This window comes from Cololabis saira, chromosome 8, assembly GCF_033807715.1.
Source record: "Cololabis saira isolate AMF1-May2022 chromosome 8, fColSai1.1, whole genome shotgun sequence".
Lineage (NCBI taxonomy): Eukaryota > Metazoa > Chordata > Actinopteri > Beloniformes > Belonidae > Cololabis > Cololabis saira.
Genome location: NC_084594.1, coordinates 21,482,392 through 21,496,374, shown reverse-complemented (window position 1 = coordinate 21,496,374; position 13,983 = coordinate 21,482,392). Strand labels below are relative to the sequence as shown.

The following is a 13,983-nucleotide window of genomic DNA, read 5'->3' as shown; positions in this document are numbered from 1 at the left end:
CTGAAACTCAGGGACATGGGCTTACAAAACAAAACAGGGAAATGTCTAATCCTGACAACAATAAGTTATAGAAGACTAGTCTGTGAAGGTTTAGTTGATTTTAAATCGACCAGACCCCAATAGAATAAACCACGCCTATGGTTTGTCAGGGGTGGCACACAGCCTGATCATAGCCTACACAGATTTAAATTAGACCCCTTTATCACGTAATGGGTGACTGGATGTCTGTCTTCATAAAGAGGTGTGGAGACAGAACAAATAATAATTTAAAAGATTGTTCATACATTTTCTGTGAGTAGACTGTGCAGGCAGCTCTCCGCATGCGAGCCGCCCATCCCCTCCTGCCAGCTGCCACTTGCAGTAGTGGTGATGCTGCTGGATGTAGAGGAGGAGAGAGAGCTGGTGATGCTGCTGGATGTAGAGGAGGAGAGAGAGCAGTGGCGTCAATTCAGTGGAAGCTAAGGTATGGCAAGGTTTTGAGTCACAGAACTTAACTAGAGTATCAATCAACACGTCCAGCAAATACTCATCACAGAAGTCTGATATGTAGCTTATCTGTGTGGTCAAGAAAATTGGAAATTTTTCAAATGCAGTCTCGTTCACTGCAAAAACTCAAAATCTTACCAGGAATATTTGTCTTATTTCTAGTTAAAATGTCTCATTTTTAGTCAAAACATTTCATTACACTTAAAACAAGAGTCATTACCAGAAAAATAACTTGTTATTTGACCATTTTCACGTGTTTCAAGTAAATTTTCACTTGAAATAAGTAGAAAAATCTGCCAGTGGGACAAGATTTATCTTCTCATTACAAGCAAAAAAATCTTGTTCCACTGGCAAATTTTTCCACTTATTTTAAGTGAAAATCTACTTGAAACAGGTGAAAATGGTTGTTTTTGATTCCTGTCTTAAATGTAATGAGATTTTTTTTTTACTAAAAATTAGACATTTTAACTAGAAATAAGATAAATATTCTTGTTAAGATTTTTAGTTATTTTGCAGTGTAAAATAACTAGTGAAATCGATCATGTTGTTCTGATTTGCATTTGTAGTTATTCTATATGTATTAAGTAATAGAATAATCAATACAAATAGACACAGAGTAATTCCATAAATGTATTTAAAAAACAAACATTTACATTTTCCCCTGAAGCCAAGGTGTGGCGGCTGCCATACCTTGCCATACCCAATTGACGCCCCTGAGAGAGAGCTGGTGATGCTGCTGCCTGGATGTAGAGGAGGAGAGAGAGCTGGTGATGCTGCTGCCTGGATGTAGAGGAGGAGAGAGAGCTAGTGATGCTGCTGCCTGGATGTAGAGGAGGAGAGAGAGTTGGTGATGCTGCTGCCTGGATGTAGAGGAGGAGAGAGAGCTAGTGATGCTGCTGCCTGGATGTAGAGGAGGAGAGAGAGCTGCCCAATGACAGCGCAGGATGCTGAGAGAAGCTGCTCGGCTGAATGGAGGCGACAAGATGCCGTCTAGAGCGGCCAAGGAGAGGATTTAACATCGATAAAGGTACAACCGTTCATTTCAATTTACACAAAGCCTGCCTACTTCCCAAGCAATGAGGAGATATAGCATCAGAAACGCCTCAAGCTCGCTCGCTCTTTTTTCACCCCCCCCCTATGTGCGTTTTGTGAGCGACTTGCCGGGAAATGCACGGGCTATGTGCGTTTAAGGAAAAGAAAAAATCGTGAACGTGAATTGCTCTTTGATTGACAGTGAGTTTTAACTTCTTACCCGAGGATTTGCATTTTTTAAACCTATGTTGAGACGATACAGCAGCGCCGTGTTTCAAAATAAAGGCTTGAAGGCTGATTTATGGTTCAGCGTTACACCAACGCAGACCTACGGCGTAGGCTACGCGGCGACGCACAACGTACGTTGTGCGGCGCCGCGTACCCTACGCCGAAGGCTCTGCGTCGATTTAACGCGGAACCATAATTTAGGCTTGAGTCGGCAGACTCATCTTTCATTGGTTTGCTCAGCTGCTCGGCACACACACACACACACACACCCACACACACACACACCACGCCGGTTCCGTCCAAGATGTAGGCCCGGTGAGCTGTCAGCTGCACAGCCGTGCCCTCCTATGCTGCATCAGATGTCATTTAGACATAAAGGCGCCAGGCAATGATGAATATGTTTATACATGGGGAATTGAAAGCCGGCAACCAGGCCCGGACAGCATATTTCGTTTATAGGAACCATTTTAAGCCATTACAGAGCAGGAGCATCGTTCAGTACTTCAAATTGGTGGAATTTGATGAAATGCATTCACACATTCTTATCCAGCCGACACAAATCTTTGAATCGAGTAGGAGGCACGGAGGCGTCAGGCTCCGTAGTAGAATAGCAGATGAGGAGGCTGCATGTTGCACTTGCTCAAGCATCACTGCACCGAACTGAACCGGTTAGGAGTCATTGTTTCACATCAATTGTGGAGCATTTCCAACCATCATCGCAGCCTATTTTCACTGTCCTGATTTGTCTGTCACTGACATGACCTCAAAAGGACAACGCCTCAGCCCAAAGACTACTCTTTTGTCTTCCTCATCACAGTGTTATAGCCTACTAATATCCTTGCAGCCTATTACTTAGGAGAAATAAGCATCCTTGGTTCCACAGATAGCCAGAGCATCGCATTTTAGTGAAATCTTTGTTTTAGCACATCTGTATCTTTACTGTTTTTGCACCACCTTGATATAATTTCTTCATTGGCCTACATTGGCATTTGTAGACAGGTTTTTGATATATTACAAAAAAGCTTTAAAGGACCTATTCATATTTCAAAAACATAATCTGTATTTATTTGGTGGCAGAACTATTTAGTATCATGAATGATAAATAATGAAAATAAGCAGGCATTTTACTCATGGTTTGCTAAATAATCTTTGGAACATTAAAGTACATATTACAAATTGGGTGTAGGACTGCAGTTGGCCCTCTCACCTTGCATCTCTCCTGATTCTCATAATGTTATAGCTGTTTATTTGATAACGCGATACTGTCTTATTGGACTTATTGGCTATTTCCGTCAGGCTGACATGCACAGCAATATTCGTTGCACTTAAGATGTAGCTGATGCAGGAGTAAGATCTTTACTGTTCACAGGATGTATTTAGAACAAGGTTAGAAGAAAAAAAAGAACAGACCTTTCTTATACACTGTAAGGCCTGAAGAATAGTGTAGACAATGAACAACATGGCTTCAAGAGACTTGGATACATTCAATTTAACGTGTTATATAGAGGTAAACCAAAACGATTATTCAGTCATTAGAAATCAGTTGGGGAATTTGAAACTATAGCAGACAAAGGTACTATTTTGAGTTTGCAAACGCAGCGTTTAAACTTGGACCGTCTTGTGCTGCTCAACAAGTTGAATTGATGTGGAGTAACAGCAAGAAACAGAAGTGTAAGGCAAAGCGCAGCCAGTAAAGGGGTAAAGATACAACAGATATGTATTTTTATTGTTATTTTGCTTGTGGTCATGGTCTAAAACATAAATGTATAGTGCATAACATACTTTGCGTGTGCACAGTGATCAGTAGGAGGTGAGAAACAGTCGTCTAATTTATTTCCCAAATGCTTTACTCTTCTCCTTGATTCCTCTCTTTGCAAGGGATTTGAACTGATTGCTGTCTTTTTATTGTTCTGAAATCTACTCACTTGAAATCCACCACTCAGCAGTCACAATCCAGACATTTTCAAAGGGACCAAAATGCGAAGATGCAACTAAAGAAAGATGAAAAGTACATGCAGACTGCAGCGTTTCTGCATATAAATACACCACCACACACTTGCAGTTTGAAGAATAATTAGTGGCACTTCCCACTTCCACTATCAAACCAGGCAGAAGTCAATTTTTCCATCACAACTGAATGGAGAAAACACCACAAAGTTTTCCTTGTAATTTTTGATTACACACTTAACGCTAACATAATCACAGCTCAAGCAGAATAGCATGGAAGATTTTAACTGTAATATAGCATCAGTATACATATTTTAATCCACATATTTTTGGCAGGGAGAATAGGCAACTTAAAATATGCAAGAGAGTCACAGCCGGAATCACTGGTGCGTCAGTGGTGACATGGACAAAGGCTGACAAACACTGACCCAAAGATGCTGCACTGAATATTTAGCTTGACTCTGGAAACCTGGGATTTGATTTTTAAATATTCACAGAGTCCACAACACCAAACATTTTTTAGCTTCAAAATTAGAAAGAGACTGCAACTTGTTGGAGGATGGTTTGGTTGTTTTGTCTGTACGGCCCACTGCTGAAGGATGCTATTTCCTCCTAAAACGTTCACCCGCCCACACTTCACAGACCTGCTGTAGCAAGCTGATCGCTGAAGATAGCAGCAGAAATCTTTGTTGTGGAACGTTTCCATTAATTAAAATTTGAATTTGATTTGCCAGTGTTTCTAAAGGAACTTATTTTGATTTGACTATGAATTAAATATATGAGGATGTGCTTTTCCTTAGCCTTTAGACAATTTCTGTCTTATCTACTCATTTTATAGTACTTTCCCATTTAATTTCTAGACACTTGTTACTTAGTATAACTAAAAGATCACTTTATACCAGTGCAGTGATCTGCCTTTGTTTCCTCATATTCTGTGCAGCTGTCATCCAAATTCCAGCTGAATGTCATGGAGACCTGTTGTAACATGTTTTTCTCTACTATACATTATCTCCTCGTGTGTCTGTCAAATTTTAAGAAAAAAAAAATATGCATGAAGTTAAAAAACCTGAAACTCACGGTTCTGCTGCCACTGCATCCGGTCATATGTTCTTTTACAGACCCTTTGGGAACGTATGCCACTGTTACTTCAGATGACTGAGGTGATTTTTCAGTTCCCGAATCACCATAGCAACTAAATCTGAGGAACAAGTGTCACCAGAGGAGAAAAAGATGGAAGAGCCTATTTTTTCCTTTCCTGACAGTCAGTCCAATATTATTCAGCACCAGATGACATTAACAACCCCAGTTAGTGTCTCTAACATTGACATTTTTGTTAAATAGCTTTCTGTGCATGACCTAAAAATATCGACCATAGTGTAATAATGACACTTCAGGTTTGAATAAATGAGAGACTGTGATATGTCTTTAGATATTTTAAGCTACAGATGGCATGAAATGGCCCACCCATTATCACATCATTAAAAATTAAGTTTCCTCTGTTCTCCTCTTCCTTGTTTCCCAGCAGGAAGTGCTTTATGTTCAAACTTGTGAATTACTGTGATTTTATTTAACATTGTAGCTAAAAATATGATACAGTTTGAGTAAATCTTACTGAAGAGAATGTTTGTCAAATTGAGCTTATCACCATTAAAAAAAAACTAAGGTAAAATATAGCAGTTTTCTCCAATTTTTTTTTTAAGTTCAAAACGTCTGTAAGTATCAAGTCTAATATACACCCAGCTGATACCTTTTCAATCATCCTATGAAACGCATAATAAAAATGACTATTAAACTCTTTTTTTATGCAACAATTTAGTGCTGCAGAAGACGTTTTAATGAAAAATGTATTGTTTTTTGTTAATTTGTCAATTTTGTAATGACATCCATGTGTCTGTTTGAGATACAAGCAAAGAAAAACAACCAAAAAACTCCAGGAAAGTGGGTCTCCTAAACCTGCATTCAAATTACTATAATTGCAAACATTTGTCTGTGACTGTCAATCTTAAAAAGACTAAAATCTGTGCTTGGTTCTGACAGACATCACACTTAATATGGACTTTTGTTCATACGGGAAAATTGTTCCAAACACCGTATGTTTTTTATATGTTTGTGTGTGTGTATCCTAACCTTGGGATCAACCAAAAATGATTTATCTATGGCTAATGCTGATTATCAAGAAAATGCCCAATAATCACCCAAGCGAGTAATTTGTCTACCTTGAATATTATTACTGCATTTTGTGTTTGCGTCCTGATGAAGAGACTGAAAAATAGATATGCTCGGTCATTTCAACTTTGATTAAATAACAAGACTAATAATACATACCGTAGGACTGTAGGATGTGAGGTCATGCCTCCTACACATTTTGTGTGTAGCTGAGGGGGCGGGACTCACTAGCCAGTAATACAGAAGAATTTATAAAATGTATAAAATAACTATGGTGCTCATCAAGTTTTAGTTTCAGTTAACAAAAACTAAGACTAAAACTGGAACAAACAGTAAAAAAAATCTATTTAACTGAAATTCAAATAAAAGCCAGGAGTTTTTATAAAATTAAATAAAATCTAAAATGAACAATGCACAGAATAACTAAAACGACAGATTTGCAGGTCAAATGAACTTTGTCTATATTTTAATCTCGTGCCTTGTTTTTACTGTTTGGCTCTTCATTTTTCTAATTACTTAAAGGGAATTACTCTTTAGTAATTACTCAAAACTAAAGCTAATATAAATCTGCTTGTTTGCTTGTTAAACTAACTAAAACTAAGTTGAAATCATCAATCTGAACACAGAATAAAAATTATTAAAAAAATTCAAAACTACTAAACAGTAACTCTGGTTAGGACGAGACGTGATCTTGAGTTTGGTTTGACTGTTGCGTTATATGTGGGTATTTCACAAAACATGATAAATGTTTTTTTTTTTTTTTTTTTTTATTTTTGCTAGCATATAAAGACAAAAAACAAAAATCACATCTGTGATCACGAATTACCGGATTCATTCTCATATTTTTTGTATTTTTTCAGTAAGAGCTGATTCTCTTTTGCCGTGAGTTTGGATGAACAAAGGTTTACTGTATGTCTTTGGCCATGACTTTCATCGTGGATGTTATGATTTTATTTCGTTGCATTGCTCTGTGGCTCCTTGGTGCGCTGACATGCATACGGGGGTCGTTTGTAGGTTAAGCAATAAATTAACCCAATTGGCAAACAACGCTTTTAATTATATCTGCTTAGCACATCACAATGTGCAAAAAAATAGCATACAAAATATGTAAAAGAATACATTCCTTGGTATGCATTTTTTTCATTCACATCACTGTTTGCTGTTTGCAAAATTAAAAAAAAAGCCATTATTGATCAGAGCAGACAAATTGGGATTTTTTGGTAGATAAATGTTGGCCAGTGGGACAAACGCGATGGTGGTGGGTAATTTCTGAGGGCAATTTGAAATTGGAGCCACATAAATTGAGTTAGTTCATATTAATGTTGAATAGTGAGGTCTTAAAGTTAAAATAAATAATTTATTTTGCCATATACTGTCTAAACTTCTAAGTTTAAACACTGTTTTGTTGTCTTATCCTTTTGCAATATATAGATAGTTGTTCCTTTTTCTGACAGTTGCTTCTCCCCTGCTTCCTCAGATCTGACTTCGATGTGTTCCACCTATTCATGCAAGAAATAAGTCACCGATGTTTAGTTCAAAGAGTCTGGTTCCGACACATCCCCGTTAAGGACCCTTTGGTGGCTCTACCGCTGAATCACAGGACATGTACGGCAGTGCCAGAGCTGTAGGCCATGTAGAGAGCAGCCCTGTACGGTCCCCGCGCCTGCCGAGGTCCCCCAGACTGGGCCACCGCAGGGCCAACAGTGGGGGTGGGGGTGGTGGGGGCAAGACGCTGTCCATGGAGAACATCCAATCACTCAACGCTGCCTATGCTACTTCCGGGCCCATGTACCTCAGTGACCACGAGGGCGTGGGCTCCACTGCCACCTACCCAAGAGGAACTATGACTCTGGGTCGAGCCACCAACCGAGTCATGTACGGGGGCCGCGTCACCGCCATGGGCAGCAGTCCCAACATTGCTTCAGTGGGGCTGCCTCATGCTGACCTTCTGTCTCACAGTGACCTAGGCTCTCTCTCCATGCTGCACTCCCACCACCACCAGGGGGTGCCCTCCGCTCTGCTGAGGCAGGCTGTGCGGAGCAGTGGGGGGGAGCTGCTGGAGATGCAGGCCCAGTTCAGGGAGATGCAGAGGGAGAATGAGATTCTGCGGCGGGAGCTTGACTTGAAAGACAGTAAGTTGGGGTCCTCCACCAACAGCATCAAGAGTTTCTGGAGTCCCGAACTGAAGAAGGAGCGAATAATGCGGAAGGAGGAGGCAGCTCGTACATCCATCCTTAAAGAACAGATGAGGGTCACTCATGAGGAGAACCAGGTGAGACCACTCCTCTCAGCTGTCATCATTCACTCACCACTGCAGAGAATTTCAGTTGCTGCTTGCCTATAGTCTCTCTAACTTGTCAGGTTGCCCACTTTCCTTTTGGAGCTCTACTTCCACCTTGCTCTTCTCTGTAACAGACCTCAGTCTTCTCAGTCTAACGATTCAGAAATTTTGTGCAGTCAGTTGTGTATTTCAATATTTGTGGAAACCTTTCTGGAAAGAGTTCTCTGTGCACATAAATATTTAGCTCGCACTGTCCTTACCTAGTACTCAGGTGCATAGAAAAACCCTTTCTCCAAGTTTGCCACAATATCATCCGAATCCTAGCTTTTAGATGTTTGTCATTAAGTGAAAAGGATGACGACGCTGCCAACAGGTGAAGTGAACTTCACACAATCTGGCTGCAACATTGCTTGATTTTAGATTCCTTTTTTCCATAGGTTCAGCAAATTGCTCCAGAGGGAGTGATTTCACAATGTTTTTTGCTTACTTCAGTGTGGGGGTGTAGTCATGGCCCAGTTAAATCAGTTACTGACAAGACCAGGCACAAGGCCCAGAGACAAATGTCAAGGACACTTAAACGTTCCCTTGTCCATCTGATCCTGCCCGTTTCTGTCTTTTTCACAGTTTTTCCTTTATATACTTTGATCATCTCTCACTACACGCCTCAGCTCATTGGTTTTTTACTGCATTCACTGTAGTACACCTTTATCCACTAGTTCTCTTTCTTTTATTTTCCTACTGCAAGAATGCAAATTTATGTGACAGAAAAGCCGTTTTAAACGTCAGTTGGAATTCATCGTCAGCTAATTCTCTCTTTGTCAACCTGATTTGGTCGTTTTCATGTCAAGCCCCACTCGCAGGACTACTAGCAGTTACTGTAGCTGACTCATAGTGCAGACAGAACAGAAGCCCTCTGTTGAGTTGGATATGTCAGCTGCAAGGAAAAGTGCATGCCACACTCAGACAGATTGTGGACTACGTCAGCGTATTGCTTGAGTGGCTAGATTGAGCTTTCCAGTATTTTTTTTCCCCCCTTTTTTTTTAAGCAAGCTGGGTCATGATGCAGCAAATTAGGCAACGCTTTGATGAATGCATAGGCAGAATTTGTCCTGCTGATCGTAGCTTTTGTGGTTGTCTGTCTGCTTTTCTGCTTTTCTGATCAGGTGATGTTTTCACTTACACTTCTTATTTATTAGTCCAATAGACAGACTGTCACTGCACCCTTCAAAGTCAAAGCAGGATACGTTTAGTGGAGCCTATTGTGCCAGATGTCAGTCTGTATGTGTATTTGGACTTGTTTATGAGGGCGCCTCTTTCCAAAATAGCTTTTGCCTTAACGTATTTGCCTGGTGTTAAAAGAGGCTGTGCTTTGTCAGCTTGTTATTTAAATGGAGGGATTTTTCCTGATAGGATGCTTAGACCTACTGTCAGCTCCTATATGGTATGTGGAGTCTGAGGTGCTTTTATGATCCACAAAAAGATGCAGGGACGGAGACTGGTTTGTGACTCAAGCTAAAAAAAAACAAAAAAAACAATCACTGATGGGGTTAAAGTGATTCAGCAGTTCGCTTATCTTTAAAGTTGTGTTAAATTCGAAGTGTGAATCTCCGCAGATATTTTTAGCTTGGCTTCCTACAGTACATTGTGGGATCTGAGTGTGTCCTGCTGAATATGAAAGCTATACACTGTGGGATTCCCCGCCTTTGTACTTATTTCAAAGGGAGGACTGTTTTTATCCTCAGCCTTGTCCAGCTTTTACTCTGCTCGACATTGACTGATATTTATATCCTTCCTGGTTGGGTTCATTAATGAAGTATGTCAGCTAATAAAAGGCAGATGTGCCTTGCTACTATAATTGGTCTTTTTCAACTTGATTTCTGGGCTGTAAGGCGTCCTTACATAAGTGTATACTTATGGTGTGATGGTTTGGTCATGCCCACTGGGCTTGTTGAGAGGCTGACTGAGGAGCAAATTGCCTCATTAATAATGGAGTCATTTTGCTCCAATCATTACGTCTGTCTTGCAGTCCTCTTTACAATTGGATCAGATGCCTCAGGCCTCTGTTTGGCGTGTGCAAATGCCATGCATTATTTATCTTGTGAAAATTTAAATCAGGAAGTGTCTATTTGCAGCATCCTCTAAAAAGGAAAAGACTGTTTCGGATGTCCGAGTTTTGTCAAGCAAAGGCTCTCTTGAGTGGGGAAATACCAACCATCGCCTGCAGAGCTTTAATCAAGACAAATGATGGTCATGACTAGAGGTGAAGATTATCCCAGAACTATTTCACGTGGTGCATTTCCATTGGACTATATGTAACAGCTACGGGCTCATATAACTTTTACTGAATTTTTGTTGTCGTGCTGAAACTGGAAAAGAGCTGCTGGAGGCGGTTGTGTGAGTTAGAGCACACCATATCTGACTGAGTCATGACTGCTGCTGCTCAGCCACCGTGTCCGCTCCGATCAACACGTTTTCCACGGAAATGGAGGCTGAGCTTTCCATATTCCACCGATCTGCGTGTACATGTATGTGCAACCACGCACACATGGTTCATGCCTCAGGTGTGAGCACCACCCAGTCTTCTTTTTTTCCCTATTTTATCCAGACAATGAGAGAAGAATTACATCAGAGAAAGGGAGCAAGGCAAATATGAAGCTTGGATTGGTGGATGGGATGAGCTATCAATCAGGGCAACTCTAACAGTGTAGAAATCATAAATCAAGGCTAATTCACATAATTTAATTGAATATTTGAATAAACTCAACACTAATTTTAACACATGGGCTAAGCGATTCATTAGTCCGACATTATCAGCCCCTGACTTTTACTTTGTAGGTCCACATTTTGCCGTGGAAACACTTCTTAAAATGAACATCTGAAAGTGTCCAGGAGTAGCTGGAGGTGAGCCATGTGAGTTGCAGGGTGGGGTTTGCGGCTCTGGCATGCTTCCTACAGATCCTATCAGATTGTTATCTGGAGGGTTTTGAAGCCAAATGATCACCTCAGGTATTTTGCTGCATTCTTTGAGGCCTCACTATGCCGTTTTTGATGGGCCCACTGGTGTCTTGCTGGTGCAGGCTGCAAGGAGGTGTGATCAGTCTGCAAAAAATGACAGCAGTCATGTCAGGATGCAAGTTTCTCACTGAGATCACTGTGTTGTGACAAGAAAAGGAGCGCTGCTCGCGCAGGTGATGATTTCATAGCTGATGAGTAATTTGCCACAGGACAACACGTCCTGCTGCTTAGACACTTAACATTCAACCCTGAGGTGTAGGACACAACAGAAATACAATGTGCCAGGATAACATTCAACAAGGAAATTAGTTGCATTGACAGTAATCTATGGAGCCAAATCAAGGCCAAAAGTTTTGCTAATTTCAAAATAAAATTTGAACCTGAAAATTAAATTTTTGATCATGAACTTATTTTTTTTACAGTTTCAATTTTTTTTTCAGTGTCAGATCTTTATTTCAGTTTCAGATCTTTTTTTCAGTTTAAGATCTTTTTTTTCAGTTTCACATATTTTTTTTTCAGTTTCAGATTTTTTTTTTCAGTTTCAGACTTTTGAGCAATAAAGCAATAAAGGCTAGGCTTGTCCTGGCGGAGCGGACGCCATCGCAAACGATACTGCGATGCTTTCACGGTAGTATGTGGAAGTGGGAAATGTCATACTTTAAAGTGTGGCTGTTGAACTGTACAGTCTGGCATAGTTTATTGCTTTTATACTGCGAATTGTGCCAAGTACGGTCTAAAACAGCTTTTTAAACAGAAATGTGTCACTAATATCAGTTTTTTCCACTGCCAATCACGTGAATATAGTGTATATACAGTGTTGAATCATACTTCTACTGATAACTTCTGCAACCTACGTTTCCTGAAGGCAACATGACTGAGGAAGGTCCCCCGCCTTCTCAGTTATGCTGTCACCCATGATTCCACGCCCCTCTCAGTTGATGCCACGCCCCCTACGCCAGATCGAGGCCAAAAGTCTGAAACTGAAAACAAAATCTGAAACTGAAAAAAAGGATGTGAAACTGAAAAAAAAGATCTGAAACTGAAAAAAAGATCTGAAACTGAAATAAAAAGATCTGAAACTGAAAAAAAGATCTGATACTGAAAAAAAAAATTTGAAACTAAAAAAATAAGTTCATGATCAAAACTTGAATTTTCAGTTTCAAATTTTATTTTCAAATTAGCAAAATTTGGCCTTGATTTGGCTCCATACACATGTGACTCAGGAATAATTTGGTAAATAGACAACTTCATAGCTGAATTAATGGCCGCAGGTTTCCCAGGTCCTCTGGTAGCAAGACAAGCACAAATCATCACTCATCCACCACCGTGCTGAAGAGTTGTTGAGAAATTTTGTGCTGCATTTAGTTTTTGCCAAATGTGAGACTGTCCACAATGACCAGATGTGTGTAATTTGGTTCAAAGAACGATGTTCCAGAAGTCCAGATGTGGTTTGTTCAGATTTGACGGTGCCAACCTCCGCCTTGCTTCGTCATGCTGTCTTTATAATCAAGGGGCATTCGACTGGCAGTCCTTTCAATCAAGCTGCTTTGTTCACCGTTTGTCAAATTATGACGCCTGTAGATTCTGAGCCAATTAATGGCCTCATAACCCTTCACAGATTGCTCCACCAGGATCTTCTCTCCTTGACATTGTGTTTACGTGTACATGCATGCTCAAGACCAGCAAATTAACCAAACATCCGCTTTCATAGACGCGCTCACACTCGCTGCTAAAAGTTCATCAAATGGATTTGACTTTTAATTCATATGGACACATCCATTTTTAACATACTTCCTTTTGGCTTCTTTTTCTTCTTTTGAATACATATTGATACTGTGTAATTAGTCATGAGTTGTGTTAGATTCTGTTTACCTCATATTAAGACAGTTCTTTTATATATTTTTTATTTTTCTTGATATGCAAAACCCCCGTAATTCAAAAAGACTCTCAGAGTTCTGCACTCACTCTTACCTCTCTGGTAGCTGAGTCAAGATGATTAAATGCAGCATTTGCTGGCATGGGTGTGGGTGTAATTGTGTATTGTCAGCCATCATGACGCACAGCATGGAGAATAAGAATATCGTGAGCGGTAGGCTGCTGCAACTCAGTGCTTTTAGACTGGCGCTCTCTTAGATACTGTACAAACACCCACTTCCTCCCAACACATGGAAATCTACACTTGGGGGGACTTGCTCCTGTTGTAACTGATGGTAATGTATAGAGACAGCCTGTGGATGGAGAAGCTTTCATGAGGTACCATGAGGTTGAGGTAAAGTTAAGCATCACAAGGAATGATTAGACTAATGTATAAGGTTCGGGTTAAATAAACTATAATATGCTTTTAGAGATTTCTTTTTGCTTCTGTGTGTACAACAGCAGCTTGTGCCTCCTACATAAAAATATACTGCTCCTTAGCTCCCTTAAACCCATTCTTTTAAAACCAGGATTCTCGTTTCCGGTTCTTGCTTAGAGACAGTAAATGCTGAACAAAGTATCAGCACCTAAAATAACAAACCCTTAAAAAACAGAATTATAAACTTATAGATGAGATTAATGCATGCATAAATTAGATATTAATGAGATTAATGCATGCATGTTAAAGGTAATAACCTTAGAGTACCGAGGTGTCAAGACCAGCAGGATCTCTGTCCAAAATACATGATGCCAAAGCCAATAGTGTGAATTATGGAGCATTTAAACAGTTTATAGATTTCTGTCTTTGGAAAAAACAGTTCAGTATTGACTCTGCATCTCTTTGTCAGTGGAGAAAATCTCGACTCGGACAGGAGCTCAAATGTACTGCTGGCCACAACACAGAACTCAAGCGC

The 13,983-nt window shown here is 40.1% G+C and overlaps 1 protein-coding gene across 4 annotated transcripts in view; it reads left to right on the top strand.

Moving 5' to 3' along the window:
• Positions 1-1,336: 1,336 nt before the first annotated feature.
• erc2 (ELKS/RAB6-interacting/CAST family member 2) overlaps positions 1,337-13,983 on the top strand; it is a 42,052-nt gene continuing 29,405 nt past the window's right edge. For 2 of the 4 annotated variants that reach the window (XM_061727196.1, XM_061727195.1), the window contains exons 1-2: positions 1,337-1,513; positions 7,337-8,131. In XM_061727196.1, the coding sequence (XP_061583180.1) occupies positions 7,463-8,131 (669 nt within the window). In that variant the 5' untranslated portion in view covers positions 1,337-1,513; positions 7,337-7,462. The remainder of the gene's footprint in view (positions 1,514-7,336; positions 8,132-13,983) is intronic. The other 2 variants (XM_061727197.1, XM_061727198.1) reach the window with 1 other exon arrangement.